Raw genomic sequence first — 25,698 nt, 5'->3', positions numbered from 1 at the left:
AAAGCATCAAAATGAAACATATTCTTTGTTATTCTGCCAACACTACCATTACGCCTACTGGTCATTCACAATACCATTAGACACATCATTAAAAAAGAGGGGAGAAAGATCTCAGGTAGCAATACACAGTTAGGAGTTTGGTTTCGCATTTTGGCACTGGTGGATTTTTCAAATATGAAAGTTATTGTGTAATAAAATTCATTTTTAGACAGCTGAGTACTAATTTAGCCTTCAAAGGTGGTTTATAAGAACATCAAGATTATTTTTTACATGTTTTATGGGCTATTTTCTGTTTGACTCTCCGTATTTTCATAGCTAGACCGGTCATCGATATGATTTTCATTGGATTTATTGAAAGATATATGTTAACAGTTTCAGAAAAGGTATTACTTGAAGTGATTGAAATTCTACTTTTGGTCAAATTTTGGGAAAATATGTGACATCTTTTCCCCCCTTTTTGCTATATTTTATAACAAAAAAATGCAGATTGTTGCCATGGATACACCAAAAAGAAATTATATTTTACCATTTTATATACTGGATATGAAATCTATGGAAGATTCTGATTACATACATATGCACATATATGACACAAACAGTAAGCTTAATATTGCAAGAAGGCAATGAAAAGGGGATGGTAAAATTTATGAGGGAAAATTTTAACATTTTTTCCTAACTGTTTATTGCTACCTCAGGTGCCATTTCATCTATAAAGATGCATAATTACCACTACAGGTGATAATTATAAATGAGAAGAATGATAATGACCTATTATTTTTAGATATGAAATAAAAGCATGGTCATATACTGCTACAAAGTGCTGAATATTGTATAAAAACAAATTTCATACTTTCTAACTGTTGGTCATAAACAATTTTAAACCTATAAAACACAATAAATAAATTCTTTCATTAAATAAAATTCCTTTTAGAAACTATAGAAAAATACCCAAATCTATTCAGTGTTACTGATTTGGAATGATTAAAAATTAAATCAAATAGTTGTCAGTAAAAGTTTAAAAAAGAGTCTATTCAAGGGAGACAACAAAGCCAATCTGCCACGGTTTTCTCTATCCAATTAGACAAGGAAAATTAGCTACAAATTGGTCATTGTAATTTCAAATTATATACATTTTATAGACTTAAGAGGTATTGAGTGATATTTAAGTATATATTCATCATTAAACTCAATTTAAATGTATTTAAATAAGTTGGTACGAGTTTATAATGGTATGAATGTACCGTGGTACGAGTTAGCAGTGGTACGAGTTTGCATTGGTAAGAGTTTTTTTTTAGTGGTACGAGTTGACATTGGTACGAGTTTACAATGGTACGAGGTAACTATAATTCCACATTTGGTATTATTGTTCTGTGTTTTAAAGTCATGGTTGTTGTTATAACTAGATGTTAATACTGCACGTAGTCGTAGTCAGCTTGGTATGAGTAAACTCAATGCAGAATTGGTATTTTCCACCTTTCATTTACAATCTTAGATGAACGAACTTAGCATTGGTCATCACTGGGACACCATATATTGTATAATAGTCCAAGAACATCATGACATTTTTTTCATCATGATTCATTTCGTCAAAATAATTAATAAAACACTAAAGGAAACTTGTTATATTTTTATAATGTCACTTTATTTTGAAAAAAAAAAACATATTTCTAGGAATACACTAACTTAAACATGATTAAATATTTATTCCACACAAAACACAATAAAAGGGTGTGAACGTGAATGGGAGCGAACATGATTTTGGGCAAACAGACCTGGAAACGACGAGGATAGACTGGTACCCAGCCGTTTTTTGACAAGTTTGACAATAAGTTAATATTTGTTTATTACGAAAGGCATACTGAATATTTTATATTTTACGGAGGGAACCAACCTAAGACGAGGGTCCATAATTTTTGTATTCTATAATTTTTGAGGCCATTTTTCTCCATTCTTTATATTTTTTACCTACATGTATTATTCTCTATTCTTTACATTTAAGCACCTCATTATTCTTTATATTTTTAGCCCATTATTCTCTATTCTGTAAACCCCCATTACCACTCCATAGACACTTGTCCCTGATTTTTTAATTAAATATATCTTTATAGTAAAAGTTATGATAAAATCAACCCTTATACGGAAAATCAGCATGTGCATAAAAGATGATGTCGTCCTGTTAATTTTGATACAGATATTCGGTTGCAGTCCGGTCCAATATGGAAAAAACTGTATTACGCCATGGGGACATTCACTTCTGATACAAAATATTGTAAGCCCCACCTAACTTTTGACGTATTGTTATGCATACAATACATTTTTATCATATTTTCTATCTTAAAATAATGATGTATAGTCATTTCGAATCCTGGCAAAAACCATTTCGTACCTTGACCATTGTTGACCATTTTGTACCTCATAGAATATTTCTATGTATAAAATTGAGAATGGAAATGGGGAATGTGTCAAAGAGACAACAACCCGACCATAGAGCAGACAACAGCCGAAGGCCACCAATGGGTCTTCAATGCAGCGAGAAACTCCTGCACCCGGAGGCGTCCTTCAGCTGGCCCCTAAACAAATATGTATACTAGTTCAGTGATAATGGACGTCATACTAAACTCCAAATTATACACAAGAAACTAAAATTAAAAATGATACAAGACTAACAAAGGCCAGAGGCTCCTGACTTGGGACAGGCGCAAAAATGTGGCGGGGTTAAACATGTTTTTTTGAGATCTCAACCCTCCCCCTATACCTCTAGCCAATGTAGAAAAAACAAACGTACAACAGTACGCACAGTAAAACTCAGTTTAAGAGAAGTCCGAGTCCGATGTCAGAATAGGAAACAAAAGAAAATAAACAAAATGACAATAATGCATAAATAACAACAGACTACTAGCAGTTACTGACATGCCAGCTCCAGACCTCAATTAAACTGATTGAAAGATTATGTCTTCATCATATGAATATCAGGCACAATCCCTCCTGTTAGGGGTTTAGTATTATACCATCATAAAATATATGAGAAGAACATAACCCGTGTCATGCCAACAACTGGTTTTAGAATAAATATGTTTAATTCCGATGCAAAGACCCTATAAGTGAATCAATATTAAAGCCAAAATATGCAATCTTTAATGACCTGACAACAGTATCGTAACTATATCCCTTCTTAATAAGTCTGTTTAAAGGTTTTGTTAGCTTTTGAGGTGAATACTGACATTTTTGTGCTTTGTAAAGAATATTACCATAAAAGATTGGATGTGAAATACCCGAACGTATAAGATATCTGCATGTTGAGTTATATTTACAAATGATGTCCTTATACCGATGATAAAATTTAGTAAATGTTTTGACTAGTTTATGATATCGAAAACCCTGGTGTAATAATTTTTCAGTAATACATAAATATCTTTTGCCTTTTTGTACCTCACGGAAGATTTATATGTATTCCATACCTCAAGGAAGATGTATATGTATACCATTTCGTACCTTCTGGAAGTTTTAAATGTATTGATTTACATACCATATTGAAGATTTAAATGTGTGTCATTTCTTGGTAAAAACTGTTTCATTGATGTTTACTCCACATGTCCTTATTAGTATTACTGAATCATCATGATCATGTATAAATAAAAAGCAAACAAATTTCTTGAGTGAATATCAGCTTGTGTCCTTTTTCACTGCAAATCCTTGAAAAAACAGCTGTTGATAATTATAAAATAAGTTGCAGATTGTTATTTTTTTGTTGGTTAATTAACTTCATATTTTTAGAGTTGAAAAATTAATTAAGGATAAATATTGCAAACAAAGTGCAATAAACATTATTACAATTCCCAAGTACTGGCCTGCACAATTATGAATTAAACAAATCACAGGTCTTAGAAAATTTCTACTGCTGGAAGCATTTTGTTAATGTTGTAATATCTTTTTTTTTAAATTAAAATCATTTCAAATGATTTTTTTAACATATATTTTACCTACATGACCTACAAACATGACAAATGTATATATATCTAAAAAAATAACACTTTACAAAATTTCAACAATTTACAAATATCATGAATATATGATACTAAATTAAATAGTAACCTGTATTTAGTTTATGAGGTACGAAATATTTGGTTTACTCAGTTGGTGACAGACCATATATATGTATAGGGTACGAGTGGTTTTGATCAGGGGTACGAAATGGTAGATTTTAGGTACAAAAGGGTAATTTTGGGTATCAAGGTATGAAATGACTTGCTACCAAAATAACATAAAAAAGTTTAAACCTGTATTTAAACCATTTTAAATGTAAATATTCCGCAGCCTTTCTTAGTAAAACTTTTGATTACTATCACTGTTTCATTTCCGTCGATCAATCATCCAAACACAGACAATAAAGATTAAGAAAGTTAAAATGTTTGGATTTATTCTTCCCACATTTTTTTTTTGTCCCAGCAAGGATTTATATATTTTTCAATTCCACAGTTGTCTATCCCAAAACTTATTATGCCATAAATCAATATTAGTTTTTCTACACAATGGTGTATAACATGCCTACCTTTGTTATCTAAATTAATTGTGGCATGCCTTCCAAATAGGCCAACCCTAAGCCTTGTCTTCTGTATTAATTACAGCTGCAGGTGATTAGATTACCTAGGCATTGCCAATGGCTAACCGTTTGCTAACAGGTGTCAAAGTTTAACTACTATAACAACAGACCCTATTAAATATTTACACAACATGAAAAAAGTAATAAAATGGATTTTTGAGGACAATAAATTATGGCACTGGCTATAAAGATTATGTTGAAAACATCTTAATAAAGAAAAAATATGTTACTGTACATTTACTACTGATTGTAGAAATGCAAGGTTGGGTTAGGAAGCGATTATTTATGGATGTAACAATAATCATGATAATGTTTCTGTCTATGGTATAGGGGGAGGGCTGCTGCCCCCTTTATCATGTTTATGGAGGTACATATGATATTTATGTTAAATGCATAGATTATTTTCACAAGTATCACTCCAAACATTGGCTTTAATAACAACAATACATGAACTTATCAGATATTGAAGCACTGCAGCTGGTTACCCACAATGCATTGCTTTAGTAATCTCTCAGAATGCTTTATTCAAGTGTTTCAAGGTGGGCCATATCATCTAGTTTAAAATTTCGTTTCATTTCAGATGGATACTAAACAGAAAATTTTAACCTGGACATTAGAGTATGCTTGTAAATATAAATTCCACAACGTAATTTCTGGTAAGTTGTGTTTTCATGTAGTATCCTTTTAAATAAAGATATATACAGTGTACCACAATTTAATAATTCTAGTATAAAGTTACTTAGACAAAGAAAGCCATGCATTTTTGATATTGCTTTAAATGCAAGTAAGATTTAAAAGTTGATAGTTACTGATTTCAAAACATTTCATTCTTTGGTTGAATTCCCACAATGAATAGTGGTGATTGTTGGTTATTCACTATGTGAAATCTCTCTGTATATTAGTAGGTAATACATTGATTGATTGATTGGTGTTTAACACCATTTTCAGCACTATTGTGCTATTTCATGGCCTACAGTTTAATTTGGTGCAGGAATCTGGTGTGCCAGGAGAAAACCACCAACCTTTGTTAGAAAAACTGACAATCCTAGTCAATTATGCCAAATAGCCACAAGCGGGATTCGAACTTACAACCTTAGGTGTTGAAAGAATAGTGATACTGTAGTTTGACTACTTAGACCACTTGGCCATTGAGGCCCCCACTTAGGTAATATATTACAGGGTTGTAAATCAGAGTGTTGTCACTTTATATCACTCTGTTTCACAGTGAATCGCTCAACACCAGCAAGAGTGAATTTTCACAAAACTTCCCTGTGGGTAGTGTAGTACATGTGTACCTTACATGATTCTCATGATTATCCAACACAACATTGGAGAAAGGATATATGGTAATACTGATTGTCTTTCTATTTTATTTATCTTCAGATCTAAGTCCAATCAAGTAATATTTATAATTATTCACTGGATTTTAAGTTCCAAAGACATGTGCATGAATAGGAAAATATATAAAATGACAAACTTATACTAAGTGAGAAATGCTGAGTAGGAACCATACAATTATTTCAGAAGATGGTGTGGATTTTATAGGCAGAAGTTTTGGTAAACATTATCTATTTGGTTTTGATCACATGTGATTGTATAAATTTGATAATTTATTTCTAATTATAATGCATGTTATACAGCTTGCTAAAAGGTTCTTCTATAAGAGATATCACTGGACTGTAGCATTTGTGAACATAGTGAAGAAATGATACAGTTTTTCATGTAACTCATGGTCATAACTGCTGTATTTTGTGTAACTACTATTACAAGAGCTAAAGAAAAGTCACAAACTGTACCAGCCAAACCAGCACTAAACCAATGCCTGTAAAATATCAGATTTGTCCATGGTAAAGTTGCAGAAAAACAAGAAAGTTTAACTTAATTATTTACTTTCACCTGGGAAAATTGTTATTGATATTTAGATAATTTGAACTGAAATTAGTTTAATATACTTTTTAATTGACCATTTGAATAATTAATATGTAAAACGTATTTTCAGCTGTATCCCAGAATGCATCAGACATTGAGGATTGGAATGTTTCAAGGTTATATTTAGTAACAAGTGGTTTACACTGCATTGTGACCTCGGCAGACTATAACAGTTATCCTCAAGCCATTCAGTTCTTAGAATATTTATATGAGAATTGTATAGAATTCATCCCATTCAGAGCATACTCCAAATTAGTCACTGGGATTAAAATGATGGTAGGTTATGTCAAAATAATTCTTGCAATTTAGCTATTTGTATAAAAAAAAAATTACAAATGGAACAAATTATCACTATTTTACATTGTATATATAACAACCTAACATACAAATTTAGATAAAAACTTTAATAAAAAGCAGACATCTGCATCCGTGATGATTATGCCTAAAAACTTTGCACATGTGGTGCAGACTTTCTGAGGTCATGGATGACAATAGTGCAGTGGGCCATCTGAGATGTATTTTAATGTAAAAGTTGTATTATTCATGGTATAATATAACATATTAAAGAAAAACTGTGACCAAGTTCTTTGCAATCACACTAGTTGATCTGAAAGTTAGGCCAAGGTTATATTGGTCAAACAAGTTGATAATCTGTTCTCAGATATGGTTTTGGTGACCTTTTACATCAGAAGAAAAAAATTGATATTACATAGTACTCTGACTGCTTAAGTCACTCAAGGACTGTTATCATGGTTATGATCTTTCTGAAATAAATGTGGATAGTGTCCACATGTGGACACAGATGATGCCCCCGCTTGCATATCATATAGTTATAAAGGGACATAACTCAAGAACGGTAAAAGTGACGCTACCCAAATTTGAACTTGATCTGAGTTTTGTGGTAATAAGCATTGTGTGTAAGTCTCATAACATTTGGTTGCGGCTAACTTAAGTAGAGAACAGAAACTAAAAATTCAGCAATTTTTCTATTTGTAAACACGCATAACTCTAGAACGGTTGTGTATAAGTTTTATAACATTTGGTTGAGACAAACTAAAGTTAGAGAACGGAAACGAAAAGTTCAGCAATTTTTGTGTTTATAAAGGGACATAACTGAAGAATGGTAAAAGTGTCGCCACCAAATTTCGTACTCAATCTGTATTATGTAGTAATAAGCATTGTGTATAAGTTTCATAACATTTGGTTGAGGCAAACTAAAGTTAGAAAACAGAAACAAAAAAATTGTACTTGATCTTAGTTTTGTGGTAATGAATATTGTGTATAGGTTTCATAATGTTTGGTTGGGGCAAACTTAAGTTACAGAATGGAAACTAAAAATTTTGCAATCTTTTGATTTATAAAGGGGCATAACTCAATAATGGTTAAAGTGACACTACCCAAATTCAACTTGATCTGTGTTTTATAAATGGAAGTCAAAATTAAACATTGCATTGTATAAAGCATTGATTGTAGTTGATTCAACTATAATCATGGACAAAGGAAGATAACTCCAATTTAAAAATCACTTAATATTTAGAAGAAAATAAAAATTTTGCAATTTTTCCATTTATAAAGAGGCATAACTCTAGAACAATTAAAGTGACACCACCAAAATTCAAACTTGACCTGTGTTTTATGGTAATAAGCACTGTGTATAAGTTTCATAACATTTGGTTAAGGCAAATTAAAATTAGAGAACGGAAACAAAAAATTCAGCAATTTTTATACGCCCGTTTACGGGACGTATTATGGTATACCGTTGTCCGTCCGTCCGTCTGTCCGTCCGTCGTCAACATGTCGGACATTAACTCAAAAACTCATTAACCAATTTGCATAAAACTTTGGTGAATTGTTTATATCTATTGACGTGAGCTCCCTTTCGTTTTTTATAAATTTTAGATTTTACGTTTCCGAGTTGTGGGGTTTTATTCATTAAAAAAAGGGGGATTTTCCAGTTTTCGGACAATAACTCAAGAATGCTTTCACCAACTTGCAAAAAATTGTGGTGAATTGTTTATATCTATTGACATGAGCTCCCTTTCGATTTTTATATATTTTAAATTTTACGTTTCCGAGTTACAGGGTTTTATTCATTAAAAAAGGGGGGATTTTCCAGTTTTCGGACAATAACTCAAAAATGCTGTCAGCAATTCTCATGAAACTTTGGTGAATTGTTTATATCTATTGATGTAAGCTCCCTTTACATTTTCATAAATTTCTAATATGACATTGAGAATTAATTGAACTTTATTTGTTTATAGTCTGACAACAGATTTTCTAAGTATTGCGCAACAGTACAGTATATTGCACAACAGCAAGAAATCTTTTCATATAACCAATTTCAAGTTCTTTGACTACATTTATTCAGAAACCTATAATATGTCAAATATTCAATACAATCCAAATTTAGACCTGTATCAAGCTTGAATATTGTGTCCATTTTTGCCCCAACTGTTCAGGGATGGACCTCTGCGGGCGTATCCAGCTGCGCTCAGCGAAGCAGTTTATTCCATTTGTAAAGGGGCATAACTCTAGAACGGTAAAAGTGACGCCACCACAATTCAAACTTGATCTGTGTTTTGTGGTAATAAGCATTGTGTATAAGTTTCATAACATTTGGTTAAGGCAAATTAAAATTAGAGAACGGAAACAAAAAATTCAGCAATTTTTCCATTTGTAAAGGGGCATAACTCTAGAACGGTTAAAGTGACGCCACCACAATTCAAACTTCATCTGTGTTTTCTGGTAATAAGCATTGTGTATAAGTTTCATAACATTTGGTTGAGGCAAACTAAAGTTAGAGAACGGAAACGATAAATTCAGCAATTTTTCCATTTGTAAAGGGGCATAACTCTAGAACGGTAAAAGTGACGCCACCAAAATTCAAACTCAATCTGTGTTTTGTGGTAATAAGCATTGTGTATAAGTTTCATAACATTTGGTTGAGGCAAACTAAAGTAAGAGAACGGAAACGATAAATTCAGCAATTTTTCCCTTTTTAAAGGGGCATAGCTCTAGAATGGTTAAAGTGACGCCACCAAAATTCAAACTTGATCTGTGTTTTGTGGTAATAAGCATTGTGTATAAGTAAATAACATTTGGTTGAGGCAAACTAAAGTTAGAGAACGGAAACGATAAATTCAGCAATTTTTCCATTTGTAAAGGGGCATAACTCTAGAACGGTTAAAGTGAAGCCACCAAAATTCAAACTCGATCTGTGTTTTGTGGTAATAAACATTGTGTATAAGTTTCATAACATGTGGTTGAGGCAAACTAAAGTTAGAGAATGGAAACCAATTTTGGGACGTACGTACGTACGTACAGACGGACAAGGGTAAAACTTAATGCCCCCTCCGCTACGGCGGGGGCATAAAAATGTGATCATTTGCAGTTCATAGTTGAAGACCGTAGTTGCCAAGGTGCAGTAAAATCACTTATCCTTTGGCATAAGGGCATATAAGATTGTTGTTTCAGGAACACTATTTCTTTGATATATATGAGATTGTTGTTTCAAGAACACTGTTCCTTTGATATATATGAGATTATTGTTTCAAGACCACTGTTCCTTTGTCATATGAGATTGTCGTTTTAATAACACCATTCCTTTGTCATATGAGATTGTGGTTTTATAAGGAACACTGTTTCTTTGTCATATGAGATTGTTGTTTTATTAGGAACACTGTTCCTTTGTCTTATGAGATTGTTGTTTAATGAACATTGTGTTTTTGACATATGAGATTGTTGTTTGAAGAACACTGTTCCTTTCACATGAGATTGTTGTTTGAAGAACACTGTTCCTTTCACATATGAGATTGTTGTTTCAAGAACACAGGCCTTTGACATATGAGATTTTTGTTTCAGGAACACATGCCTTTGACATATGAGATTGTTGTTTCAGGAACACTGTTCCTTTGACATATGAGATTGTTGTTTCAGGAACACAGGCCTTTTACATGAGATTATTGTTTAAGGAACACAGGCCTTTGACATATGAGATTGTTGTTTGAAGAACACTGTTCCTTTCACATATGAGATTGTTGTTTCAAGAACACAGGCCTTTGACATATGAGATTTTTGTTTCAGGAACACATGCCTTTGACATATTAGATTGTTGTTTCAGGAACACTGTTCCTTTGACATATGAGATTGTTGTTTCAGGAACATAGGCCTTTTACATGAGATTATTGTTTAAGGAACACAGGCCTTTGACTTATGAGATTGTTGTTTTAAGAACACTCTTTCTTTGACATATGAGATTGTTGTTTCAGGAACACATGCCTTTGTCATATGAGATTGTTTTTAGGAACACCTGTGACAGGTAAAGTGATATCAATTATGGAGAATAATTTTTATTGTGTGGTCTAACTGAGAAGGTCAGAGGTCATTGCTACATTTTAACTTGTAAAACTCTGTTAGTATTGGTATTGAATTGATATTTAGTGTATACCTAGGAATAGACAATAAACTACACTGCTGAACTGAGTGAATGGTTTCCTTGATTATAACGTGTAAAGTTTAATAACAAACTAAAACGGTTATAAACACAGACATCTACATCTATGATGATTATGCCTAATAACCTTGCACATGTGGTGCAGACTTTCTGAGGTCACTGATGACAATAGTGCAGTGGGCCATCTGAGGTGTATTTTAATGTAAAAGACGTCATTCTGAGGTTTCTTTTTAAGTCTATCTTTCTTATTTTATTATATTATATATAGATAGTAGCACAGAGTTAGATTCTCTGCAATCACAAAAGTTTGATTAAAAAAGTAAATTATAGTTATAATAAGGAATAAAACATTTTTTAAAGAAGATGTGGTTTATATCAATTAATTTTAAGACAGCAACCCAAGGACACAAAAATAACCGAAATTCATCTAGAACTCAACGTACAATCTTCAAAAATAGACAGGTGAATAAGAAAAAATTATTAAATTATCTCCACATTAATATCATAAAATATCATCTACAAGCCACAATGTAAACTTTTTTGGAGAGCTTAGTGCAGGAAACAAACAAAAAAGCTTTAGATTGTGTTGAGCAGCTGATATTCAATGATATCTTTATGCAGAAAACCTACTAATCTGTTTCTTGTGGTAGTTCTGTAAATCTGGTCTATTTCACCTTCATTAGATAGTTTTACGCTTGACGTAAGTAAGATTGGTAATTTCTTCTCACACTTTGTTACGTCTGGGGTGATGTTGCTGATAAGTTCTACTTAAGTCAAAGAATTGAGATGAGATTCTCTGAACAACTGTGGAGGGTGAGACAGGTGAAGAGAAAGACAATGTAAAGCCTTAGGTCCCACTGAGTCTAAAAAAGTTATATTCTGTATTCAATATATCATTTATGAAGAACAAATTTGATTTTGTAGTCCCCTGTAGGTCAGGAAACAGTGCTGCAATTAAACTTATGCAACTCTGTTAGTACATGTATTGGAATTAAAAAGTTGATAAAATGTATGATCAGAAAAAATTGTTTATTTAAGTGAATGTTAACTGCGATTATTGAAAAATTACCTAGATTTCAACATTACAAAGTTGAATAATGAACTAAAATGGTTATAAACAAAGACAACTGCATCCATGATGATTATGCCTTGAAACCTTTGCACATGTGGTGCAGACTATCTGAGGTCATTGATGACAATAGTGCAGTGGGCCATCTGAGATTTATTGAATGTTAATGTCATTGTTCTGACATATCTTTTAAAGTCAATCTATCTTACAGTATTACATTTAGATAGTAGCCACAGAGCTAGAGCAAGGTGTGAAAGGTGAAAGAAAGACAAGGTGTAATTCCCTCTAAGTCTGAAAATGTTGTGATCAAATTAAAAAGTATCAAAGGCATATCCTGTATTCATTTATCCTTTTTAGCTCACCTGACCTGAAAGGTCAAGTGAGCTTTTCTCATCACTTGTCGTCCGTCGTCCTGCGTCCGTCGTCCGTAAACTTTTACAAAAATATTCTCCTCTGAAACTACTGGGCCAAATTTGACCAAACTTGGCCACAATCATCATTGGGGTATCTAGTTTAAAAAATGTGTCCGGTGACCCGGCCAACCAACCAAGATGGCCGCCATGGCTGAAAATAGAACATAGGGGTAAAATGTAGATTTTGGTTTATATCTCTGAAACCAAAGCATTTAGAGCAAATCTGACATGGGGTAAAATTGTTTATCAGGTCAAGATCTATCTGCCCTGAAATTTTTGGACCAATCAGACAACCCGTTGTTGGGTTGCTGCCCCTGAATTGGTAATTTTAAGGAAATTTTGCAGTTTTTGGTTATTATCTTGAACATTATTATAGATAGAGATAAACTGTAAACAGCAATAATGTTCAGCAAAGTAAGATCTACAAATAAGTCAACATGACCAAAATGGTCAGTTGACCCCTTAAGGAGTTATTGCCCTTTATAGTCAATTTTTAACCATTTTTCGTAATTTTTTGTAATTTTTTACAAAAATCTTCTCCTCTGAAACTACTAAGACAAATTTAACCAAACTTGTCCACAATCATCATTAGGGTATCTAGTTTAAAAAATATGTCCGATGACCCTGCCCGCGAACCAAGATGGCCGACATGGCTAAAAAATAGTACATAGGGTAAAATGCAGTTTTTGGCTCATATCTCTGAAACCAAAGCATTTAGAGCAAATCTGATGGGATAAAATTGTTCATTAGGTCAAGATCTATCTGCCCTGAAATTTTCAGACCAATCAGGCAACCCGTTGTTGGGTTGCTGCCCCTAAATTGGTAATTTTAAGAAAATTTTGCTGCTTTTGGTTATTATCTTGAATATTGTTATAGATAGAGATAAACTGTTAACAGCAATAATGTACAGCAAAGTTAGATCTACAAATAAGGCAACATGACCAAAATTGTCAATTGACCCCTTAAGGAGTTATTGCCCTTTATAGTCAATTTTTTACAATTTTCATAAATTTTGTAAATTTTTGTAAATTTTTACAAAGTATTTTCCACTGTAACTACCGGGCCAAGTTCATTATAGATAGAGATAATAGTAAGGAGCAAAAATGTTCAGTAAAGTAAGATCTACAAACACATCACCATCACCAAAACACAATTTTGTCATGAATCCATCTGTGTCCTTTGTTTAATATGCACATAGACCAAGGTGAGCGACACAGGCTCTTTAGAGCCTCTAGTTTAAGATCAAGTTTTATTTGTGGTCTCCTGTATGTCAGGGATCAATGCTGAAATTTAACTACATTTGCTATTCAACTTTATTAATGTTGGAATTAAATTGTTATTAAAATGGAAGATCAGACAAACAGTGACTAACTATAAAGTAAATGTTGACTGATTATTAAAATATGACCTTGATTTAAACATTATAAAGCTATATACTGAACTAAAATGGTTATAAATAAAGACAACTGCATCCGTGATGATTATGCCTAAAAACTTGCACATGTGGTGCAGACTTTCTGAGGTCATTGATGACAATAGTGCAGTGGGCCATCTGAGGTGTATTTTAATGTAAAAGTTGTCATTCTGATGTTTCTTTTTAAGTAGATCTTTCTTATTATATTATATATAGATAGTAGAACAGAGTTAGATTCTCTGCAATCACAAAAGTTTGATTAAAAAAGTAAATTATAGTTATAATAAGGAATAAAACATTTTTTAAAGAAGATGTGGTTTATATCAATTAATTTTAAGACAGCAACCCAAGGACACAAAAATAACTGAATTTCATCTAGAAGTCAACAAACAATCTTCAAAAATAGACAGGTGAATAAGAAAAAATTATTAAATTATCTGCATATTAATATCATAAAATATCATCTACAAGCCACAATGTAAACTTTTTTGGAGAGCTTAGTGCAGGAAACAAACAAAAAAGCTTTAGATTGTGTTGAGCAGCTGATATTCAATGATATCTTTATGCAGAAAACCTACTAATCTGTTTCTTGTGGTAGTTCTGTAAATCTGGTCTATTTCACCTTCATTAGATAGTTTTACGCTTGACGTAAGTAAGATTGGTAATTTCTTCTCACACTTTGTTACGTCTGGGGTGATGTTGCTGATAAGTTCTACTTAAGTTAAAGAATTGAGATGAGATTCTCTGAACAACTGTGGAGGGTGAGACAGGTGAAGAGAAAGACAATGTAAAGCCTTAGGTCCCACTGAGTCTAAAAAAGTTATATTATGTATTCAATATATCCTTTATGGAGAACAAACCAGATTTTGTAGTCTCCTGAAGGTATCACCGGGATCATTGGTGCAATTAAACTTATACAACTCTGTTGGTACATGTATAGGAATTAAAAAGTTAATAAAATGTAAGATCAGACAAAAATTGTTTAACTACCCGTTAGTAAATGTTGACTGTGATTATTGAAAAATTACCTAGATTTCAACATTACAAAGTTGAATAATGAACTAAAATGGTTATAAACAAAGACAATTGCATCTGTGATGATTATGCCTAAAACCTTGCACATGTGGTGCAGACTTTCTGAGGTCATTGATGACAATAGTGCAGTGGGCCATCTGAGATGTATTGAATGTTAATGTCATCGCTCTGAAGTCAATCTATCTTACAGTATTACATTTAAATAGTAGTCACAGGGCTAGAGCAGGGTGAGAAAAGTGAAGGTAAAGACAAGGTGTAAGTCCCTGTAAGTCTGAAAAACTATTAGTTAATTATGACTGACTATTAAAATATGACCTAGATTTCAACATTATAAAGCTTAATACAGAACTAAAATAATTATAAACAAAGACAACTGCATCTGTGATGATTATGCCTTGAAACCTTTGCACATGTGGTGCAAACTTTCTGAGGTCATTGATGACAATAGTGCAGTGGGCCATCTGAGATGTATTTTAATGTAAAAGTCATCATTCTGATATTTTTTTAGGCAACCTATCTAACAATAATATATATATAAACAAGTCGAAATTGAAAACAACGTTCAAACCTATGATTGCGTTGGATAAATATATATATATATATGAGCTGCGTCAGATATAAATCGACCTTTTGCAAGTGCACGTATACATGTACATGTATAAGACTTTTATTGATTTTGGTACATTCAGATAGGTATACGTAATAAAAGATGAATTTTGGTCTGTTTTGTGAGGTTTTTATATCAACTCAATTTTTAAAGAGTTCAGTTACAGACTTTGAATAGAAATTTTTCAACCCAAAATAAGTTAACAGATGTATTGATATTCCTTTTTATCCGTGTTCCCACGGTCTGTATTGTTCTTCCAGCTCTCCATGAAACTGCATATCATGGCTTTGTGACATCATATATGTCAACCCGGCCTTAATAAAAATGAACCAACATTGATAAGTTTGACCCAGATTTATCAAGTCTTGTTCCAGTTTGCTGGTGGAACAAAGAAAAGCTCTTGTTTCTATCATGCAAAATACACATAAATAGAATCTGATAAATTGATTATCAGATTGTCATCATATTTATATTGTAAAATATCAGCTGCTCAACACAATATGAAACCTTTTTGAACTCATTCCCTTGGCTCAATCAACAATAAGCTTCATATTGTGACTCGCAGCTGATATTTTACAATATCTATATACGGTACAGACAACCAGATAAACAATACACATAAGGGCGATTTTTATCCAATGCAGCTTATATATAAGTATCCACAGAGTTGGATTTTTTTGAAATCATGAAAGTTTGATAAGAAAAGTAGACTAGGGTTATAATTAGGAATAAAAGAAGATGTGGTTTATGTCAATTAGGCAGCATCTAAATGATATCTTTACGCAGAAAACCCAATAATCTGTTTCTCATGGTATTTCTGGTCTTTCCCCCTTCATTTGACAGTTTGACCCTTGAGGAAAGTAAGCTTGATAATCCCCCCTCACACTTTGTGATGTCTGGGATGATCTCACACACAGTTTGACATTACTGATAAGTTCTGCTCAAATCTCAAAGAAGTGAGATGAAAATTTCTAAATGGCTGAGCTGGTCAAGAAAGACGAAGGAAAATAAGATGCCAAGCTTTAATTCCCTTGAGTCTAAAATAGTTGTGATCAAATTAGAAACTATTAAAGTTGTATTCTGTATTCATATATCCTTTATGAAGAACAGATTTGATTTTTGTGGTCTACTGTAGGTCAGGGATCATTGCTGTAATTTAAATAATGCAACTCTGTTAGTATTGGAATTAAATAGTTATTAAAATAAAAGATCAGACAAAATTTGTTTAATTAAGTGAACATTGACCTTGGTTATTGAAAAATTATGTACATTACACAGTTGATAATAAATAAAATAATTATAAAAAAAAATCAACTGCATCTGTGATGATTATGCCTAAAAACTGTGCACATGTGGTGCAGACTTTCTGAGGTCATTGATGATAATAGTGCAGTGGGCCATCTGAAATGTATTTTAATGGGAAAGTCATCATTCTTCATTTGTCAGTAACCTTCAATTTATAATGCAATTTGACCAACTTATCATGTTATTTTCAACAAAATGTAGACCGTAAGACGGAAACTATTTTGAGTAACTCAATCCTGTATGTAGGTATGTGTTGTTCAAAATCTGCTTTTATAGAGGTACACACTCCTAGACAGGGGCGTAACAGTTTGGTCCAAACTCCCTAAAAGCAAAAAAATTATGAATGCCTATTTAAGAGACAGATAGAAGTTTGACAGTCATGACCCCAAATCCCCCCTTTTTTCCACCCCCTTTTAAGAGGTATCCTGGCTAAGGGCCTGACTGAGGACACCATTTTTGAGAGATGATAAAAAAGTAAATCTTTGGTTTAAAAAAGGTTTTTCATTGTGTGTATTGATAGAGAAATGAAAGTGTATTTTCAAATAAAATTTCCATCCCTTTTAAGAGGTATCCTAGCTAAGGGCCTGACTGAAGACACCATTTTTGAGAGATGATAAAAAAGTAAATTTTCTTTGGTTAGTAAAAGGTTTTTCATTGTGTGTATTGATAGAGAAATGAAAGTGTATTTTCGAATCAAATAGCCAAATGTTTATGGTAATTAGAACTAGGTCAAAGTTGAATGTTGTAACACAGGTTATTTAATACAAGTTTACTTTGACACTTCAATTTTGTTGCAGGTACTACTGAAAATGTTGGAACTTAACAAAGAGGGTGTTCTTGTTAAACTAAATGAATATTTTCCGAGGTCAGGGGCAGACTACCCAGGTGCTGTGAGTATACTCTTATAACATTTTAGGATGCATCAAACAATTTTGTGGTAAAAAATTAGAATAGTCGAGAATGGCATCTGTATGAGCAGGTTTGCATAATTCTGTTTTTTTTATATAAATAATTTACTCTCAGTCTAAAACATGACAAGATGTAGACAGGTAGCCGTCTTGAGGTTTCTGTAGGGTATAAGAATTATGGATAGCCTTTTACTTACTCTGTTTTTTCGAAAGCATTTCTCCCATCCCTGTCAGTTAATATCCTGCCTTAAGGAAATTTAATACAATTAAGATCCATCATTGATTTTTTTTCCTGAAAATTTTAAAAGAAACACTTGACCGATAAATGTCTTAATCATCAAAATCAGACTCCACCTGTAGTTTATGATCCATGACATTGTGTTCAAATTTCAGCAGATTTGGTCAATTGGTACATTTAATTTTATCCAGATTTTTTTTAGGCATCTGAAGGGCAACATAAAATGTTAATCTATGCAATGCTGTTACCTACCCACTACTATTGTACAATATGCCTTTAAAAGTTAATGAGATACCCAATTTTTCACAGGATAAGATACTTAAAAATAGACATATGAAACTTCTTCATTCTTTAATCACATTATTTTGGGTTTAGATAAAAACTTTCCTTACTTACTGAATTTAAACCAAATAAGAATATAAAGATTATTCAGTGTATTATTATAAAAAAGTATTTCATTGAATTGATGATATTTTTTTAATATAGTATGAAAAATAATATAGAATTAATTATAAATTCTATGGTAACTGATAAAACTGTGGATAATTATATGGTGAAATGAGAATTTTGATAATATCAGTATCATGTCTGACTAATATTGTTGTTGGTATATTACAGGATAAAAAGGAATTAAAACGTCTGTCATCTGTATACAGTAACTTCAGAAAGTTTTACTTGCCATTAGCAGCAGAAGAGAAACTCCGTACTGCCTATTTTGTAGAGGAATTTCATGAGGAATATGGACCAGAATTCCATGCTGCACTCAAAAGACTCACAGAAAATTTCCTGTCTAAGATTGAAAGCTATCTCCCAGTAACCGTGCTTGAAAGGGTTTGTATTTCAAGAAAACAAAATTATGTGTGTTTCATTCATAGTTCAATTATAAAAAGATTTTATGACTCACTAAAAGTAAAAGTGTTAATAAAGATTTTCTATATTTGCTTTGTCAAATGAAAATTGCTATTCATACTTGAATATTTATAACCTTCAGTGACATATGTAAAACACATTAACAAATTAATTACACAGACTGCGAATTTTATGAAAGGAAATTTTAGTTTGTGGTTATAATGAATTGTGTAAACATTATTGCGAACCCAATGAAAGTTTTCCACAGTGCCATCTCTATCTTGACCAGGTATTTAAACTTTTGTAAGTTCACCTGTCCTATTGAATGAATACAACAGCTATTGTTCTCCATGTAGTTTTTTCACTGGGACCTTTAAATTTCTTCTAAGAGAAATCTTTCACTCATTGATTAATTTACCTGAGTAAAAAAAAAATCTTGTAAATAGAGGAAAATAGATATAGGAAGATGTGGTATGAGTGCCAATGACTTTGAGACAACTCTCCATCCAAGTTTTATACTCAAAACTGCATGTGATGTTATATTTATGCAATATTGATAATATATTTTCAATCGGTTGAATGTAAACAGTGATGCAAAGTTGAAACATTAATAAAATATAAAAAAGAAGATGTGGTATGATTGCCAATAAGACAACTCTCCACAAGAGACCAAATGACACAGAAATTAACAACTATAGGTCACTGTACGGCCTTCAACAATGAGCAAAGCCCATACCGCACAGTCAGCTATAAAAGGCCCCGAAATGACAATGTAAAACAATTCAAACGAGAAAACTAACGGCCTAATTTATGTACAAAAAATGAACGAAAAACAAATATGTAACACATAAACAAACGACAACCACTGAATTACAGGCTCCTGACTTGGGACAGGCACATACATACAGAATGTGGCGGGGTTAAACATGTTAGCGTTGATTTATGTTATATTAATAATATATTAATAATATATTTTCATTCAGTTTAATATAAAAATTGATTCAATCATAAAAAATTGATTTCTGACAAAACTTTCAACATTGTTCCTTTTAAAAAAAATTTGTTTGACATGAATAAAAACTTGAAAATTGTGATGTTCAAATTAAGATCTTCTTAAATGTATTCTATAACTGGACAAAAAAAAATCAAATTTCAATAGGAACATTGATAAAACTTTTGTTTGAAATCAACTTTCTATGATTGAATCAATATTTACATTAAACCGAATGAAAACATATTATTAATATTAGATAAATACATCATCACACACAGTTAATGAGTATAAAAAAAGTATTTTTGTCTATATATAAGAAAATTTTTTTACTCAGGTAAATTAATCAATGAGTGATAGATTTCTCTTAGAAGAAATTTAAAGGTCCCAGAGAATAAACTACACAGAGAACAATAGCTATTGTATTTATTCAATAGGACAGATGAACTTGCAAAAGTTTAAATACCTGGTCAAGATAGAGATGGCACTGTGGAAAACTTTCATTGGGTTCGCAATAATTGAATGGATTAACAAATAAAGAAGGTTTGATAGATGATTGGAACTGTAGTTTCATTAGCAATCAGTTGATACATGTAATTCATAAGTATTTAACACTAGATGAAAATATTTGATTGCTGTTATCTCCTTTAAATTTGGTGCATATGCCCTGTTATATCAGTAGTAGCATGCTTTGCCCAGAGGTCAAGTTTTATTTTGAATACACCTATGAAACTAACAGACTTTAGAATTCAGTAGTTTGGCTAAAACCAGTACAATGAAACACTCTTTTACTTATAAGATAGCCCACAGAACATGTAATGCAACTTATGAAACTTAATCATGTTAATGAGGTGGATTCAAGGATTTATTAATAATATTATACTTAAAGAGGCCTAAGGCTGTGGTTTATTTGAAATGTTTTTGGTTTTATAAATCTTTTTCCCATTGAATTATAATTCACTTATATTTTTGCTAAAAACTCAGTTTGTTTTCTATCATTAATTTGCTTACAATTAATTGTTTTCATTGATTTGGTTGTGTGCCAAGTGTTGGAACCTAATTTTTGGCCACACATCACATAGCACCATTAATCATAGAACATTCCTAAGGATGTCAGATAAAATGAGTAGCTGGAGTCTTTAGATAAGCATGATAAGTATAATAGACATGCATTTTTCATTTTAAAGCCAAATCATAGTCATTGATATTGTTACTTTTTTAATCTGAGTTCTATTTTTACTACTTTATTTTTTGTAGTAATTTGAATTCAGTATAGCTATTTCTGCTCTTTTTTACCAGTTGTTAAAATCATATCTGCTATAATGAAACAAATGTATCAGTTGTGACTTCTAAAATTATTACGTTGATTTGACATTTGTTAAACACCCCTTTTTCCCTTACAGTTCATGCAGTGCAGTGAAGATAAGTGCTACGAACTACACCAAGATTCATCATCGGCAGCTTTTGAAATTTTCCTTGATGTTATACTGACCAAATCAAAACTTAGTGAATCTGATTTGATTCATATGTTGACCATGCTTGGGACCATCACAGAATGTGACAGGGTACAGCCTCTTGATCATACTGGCTTACGTACCTCATCTGAGAGGTGATTCATCTACAAAGATGGCTTATTTACTGAAAGTTTGTAAATTTTCTAAGGATATACTGCTTTCTATTTATAATATATCTAAAACTTTAAAAGAGAACACATACGGAGTAAATGGACATATAATATAAATTTAAAAATAAACTAGCTGTCAGTAACTGCTAGTACTCTACGATCTGTACTTAATGTCTAATGTAGGGATGTACACTACCAACAATTTGCCTAACGTTTACATGTACATTAAATGCCGCTATATAAATAGTACTTTTAGGAAACACCACTAATCAGTACATTAAATACCACTATATAAACAGTACATTTAATGCCGCTATATGAACAGTACTTTTAAAAAACATCACTAATCAGTACATTAAATGCCGATATATAAACAGTACTTTTAAGAAACATCACTAATCAGTACATTTATTTATATATCATTTTTAGTAATGTTGAGAAAAATTGTTTTCGGTACTGAAAATTTCGGTCACTTTCCAGTACTGAAAATTTCAGTAATTTTTCAGTACTGAATATTTCAGTCATTTTTCAGTACTGAAAATTTCAGTCATTTTTCAGTACTGTAAATTTCAGTCATTTTTCAGTACTGTAAATTTCAGTCATTTTTCAGTACTGAATATTTCAGTCATTTTTCAGTACTGTAAATTTCAGTCATTTTTCAGTACTGTAAATTTCAGTCATTTTTCAGTACTGAATATTTCAGTCATTTTTCAGTACTGAATATTTCAGTCATTTTTCAGTACTGTAAAGTTTAGTAGTTTTTCAGTTCTGAACATTTCAATCAACTTTCAGTAATGAAATAGTATTCATATTTTATACCTAATCAAAAAGTCATCTAAGAACTATACTATTGTAAGATGATTTTTGTTAAGTATTCTTTCATTTAACTTTCCATTTTGCCTTGAAAGTTTTTTCGATGAACCACATGCTTACGCTGCATTTTGTTTATATATCTTATTAACCTTGTTTATATCTTGTTTCATTTTTGGCTGCTGCTTTAATGTTAAAGTTGAATATTCAAATAGACACTTCAGCTAGAACAGATGTGTCTCCTAAAGGTAAGGAGTGTTACACTAACAGAGATTTGAGTTTCCATGCAATATTATATCCTCATTGTTAATGTGTATGAAAAGCAGATTTTCAGCAATGTCATTTATAAGTCACAATGCCACAGTCTTTAACAGTAGGTAGTCCATGCCATGCAATAAGCTGCGACTTGCTTCAACAAAAATTAAAATGGTAATACTATTCTGACGTGCAACACAAAATTTCACTCAGTAAAGTAAATGCTAAACTACACAATTACATACCAATGGCACTATGTCCTTTTTTGACTTTGGACAGACTCATATAAATGTGGCGGACTTACACTTTTGCTGACCTCAAATGTAAATTACATTATGATTACTGGTTACTCCTGTTCTTTGGTTGAAAGATTGCAATCCTACCACATGTCCTTGTTTTTTATTACCACATTAAACTATAGATTATAAAGTAGTCCATATCAGAACTGTTACTGTTTAAACGTCAAACAGTGGTTATAATGATAAGACAGTTTACTTGTTTGAACTACTTAAACTGCAAATCCAGTCTTAAATGTAAAGTTCACATATTTCCTTACTAGATACAAAGTTTTTTTTCTGGTACATTGACTATTTTGTATGGTTATATTTTGCAAAGGTACTTTTAAGAAAGTACACACCTATCAATATCTCTTGGCCCAGTTTAACCAATTTTTTGGGATACCTCATTTAAAGTGACACTAGCAGACATTGTCCTTTGACATTGTAATGTCTAATATTTGCAGGGTATTTCCATGGAGAATTTTGTGGAGACGATACCCATGTTGACTCCATATCAATACGGATGAAGTTTTCATGATTTTTTGGTTATGAAATTAAGCACGCAGGGAGAACTTGACAAAAAAATTAAAATGTTCGTGATTAAATTGTATTTCAGGTATCTGACAATTGATTAATTTTTTACAAAAAATCTTTTTTTTTAAGAAATGTCTTGAAATACTCAACATTAGTATTTTGTATTCAACGAGAACAAATTGTAAACCGACTTTATGGTTTTCTTATCTTTTTATTTGTGTTGTTTTAATGTTGAAGGACAATTTTGAATGAAGAGCTGAATAATTTTAGGGTATTAAGGCATCATTCGTTTATACTAATTTGAATAAAAAGAAATGTTAGCTAGGTTATTGCACATGCACATCAATTTTTAACAAGGATATTCAAGTTAATTACATATTATAGTTATTAACCAAGCAAGTCTGTATACATCATTTAATCTGCACGGCTCGGGTGACCCTAAATAACCCGAACAATGTAGGACGCCTATCTGTTGTTGAAAACAATACTATACGTTGTCCTCTGGTAGTCATTAGTTTGGTTTTTTTTGTCATTTGCTTGCTGACTTATTGACGTACAACCTACATCTCCTACAGTTTTAGTTCCGTTTTGTGTACTTTTAAATCGATGTATGAAAAATCATAACTGAAAGGGTTATTGAGTATATTAATTTACTTTCTTTCCCTCAATAATATGCTTAGAGGAAGTGAACCGAGGAGAAATTTACCAATATTTGAAATATTAAGTAAACAGAAAAAAAAATGTTTCACTTTTCAATCTTTGACTTCCCCCGTTCCCCCTTCAATTTTTTTCTACTGTATTAATTTTTAAGACAATTCGCATCTAAACAATTGATCTGCAGCTTATTATCCCTCGCCCTGTTTGAGGTAGTTAAAGTTGCACACGTTTGCTGTGCATTATCCAGATTATAGCACAGTAAGAACGAAGAGATTTCACCCATTTGATGTGTTAACCAGATGTTATTGTACAGTATATATGCATCAAGACTATGCAAGGTCCTAAAAACTGTCCACATTTGAGTACGAACATGATTAAATATCTTAAGAAAACATTAATCCAAATAGTCCAACAACAATGAGTTTCAAGTTTTTTATTGTTCTCTTTCCTCCCTCCTTAAGAGTCCTTGGTAGAGGGAAAAGGCGTGTTTCTTTTTCCTTTCCCTCAATTTCAGTATGTAGACCTTCCACCTTTCTCCAAAAGGTTCCCTTTGGCGGATTTTCTCTATGAAGAAATCTCTATAAAATAAATGAATACAAAAATTGATTTAATTCCCACTAAAAACAAAGGAATTTCCCGGCATAATATTTTAGTAATAAATTAATAAAATGTAAAAGAATTTTGCAAATGTTTGAATAGTATTGTTATCAAATATATCATTTCAAGACTGCGTTCAATGAAATCCAAAAAATGGCGGCATAAACAGGCATATCAAACACAACGTGAAAATGACATATCGTAAGGTCAGACTTAAAGAACATTCCCATCTCAAAATGATTAATCAACTTTATCTTCATTTTCCGGTAAAACTCTTAATTTTCAAAACAATTACAGTACCTAAAAGTATTTGGTCTTGTCCGGAATATGCCTGAAATATTTGCAACTTGACATTAAGCAAACCATCAATCAATCAATTGGTATTTAGTGTAAATTTAAGTATCGTGTCTTTCTTAAGTAACAGAAATATTCATAATAGAAAAGTCATTTTTTTTGTCAATATATTACAAGAATATTTTGTATGAATGCCAATCAGACAACTCTTTGCTGGTGATCAAATCACACAGAAATCAACCACAATAGGTCACCGTACGGCCTCCAACAATGAGCAAAGCCCATACCACATAGTCAGCTTAAAAAGGCCCCGAAATGACAAATATAAAACAATTCAAACGAGAAAACTAACGGCCTAATTAATATACAAAAAATAACGAAAAGAAAATATGTAACACAGCACAAAACGACTGACTTGGGACAGGCACATACATATAGAATGTGGCGTAAATTTTATATGTGATTGAATTTGTTACTGGATGTGGTGGTTTTTTTTAATGAAAATTCTTCTTATTTACCATTATCAACACCATTTGTTTTCTGTAATCAACAACTTCTTTGTCTGCTGTTGATGCGTCGGTGTAGTTTCCGAACAAACTCCGTAGTTGCTTCTCTTTAGTTTGTTCCATAGTTGCTCTGAGCTACAATACGAAATTTTAAATTGATCATGTGACAGCATGCAGTGTGGAAGCAAATGTAACTAGTGAATACATAACAGATTTAGCACTTAGCAGTCAAATGAACTTCTACGTTTTTTTTCTTTTTCTTAAGTTCGAGTAGATGCAGGTGAATGGCATTTTCTTGAACTTAATGTGAACTTGCTGACTGTGAACTTCAT

The 25,698-nt window shown here is 31.9% G+C and overlaps 1 protein-coding gene across 3 annotated transcripts in view; it reads left to right on the top strand.

Moving 5' to 3' along the window:
* Positions 1 to 25,698, top strand: part of LOC127700596 (uncharacterized) — an 86,032-nt gene that overhangs the window by 4,833 nt on the left and 55,501 nt on the right. For all 3 annotated transcript variants that reach the window (XM_052204144.1, XM_052204143.1, XM_052204142.1), the window contains exons 2-6: positions 5,181 to 5,256; positions 6,600 to 6,805; positions 17,623 to 17,715; positions 18,590 to 18,802; positions 21,215 to 21,420. In XM_052204144.1, the coding sequence (XP_052060104.1) occupies positions 5,181 to 5,256; positions 6,600 to 6,805; positions 17,623 to 17,715; positions 18,590 to 18,802; positions 21,215 to 21,420 (794 nt within the window). The remainder of the gene's footprint in view (positions 1 to 5,180; positions 5,257 to 6,599; positions 6,806 to 17,622; positions 17,716 to 18,589; positions 18,803 to 21,214; positions 21,421 to 25,698) is intronic.

Source organism: Mytilus californianus, unplaced genomic scaffold (assembly GCF_021869535.1).
Source record: "Mytilus californianus isolate M0D057914Y unplaced genomic scaffold, xbMytCali1.0.p SCAF_5, whole genome shotgun sequence".
Classification (NCBI taxonomy): domain Eukaryota; kingdom Metazoa; phylum Mollusca; class Bivalvia; order Mytilida; family Mytilidae; genus Mytilus; species Mytilus californianus.
The sequence above is the reverse complement of the archived record's forward strand: the minus strand, read 5'-3'. Positions and strand labels throughout refer to the sequence as shown.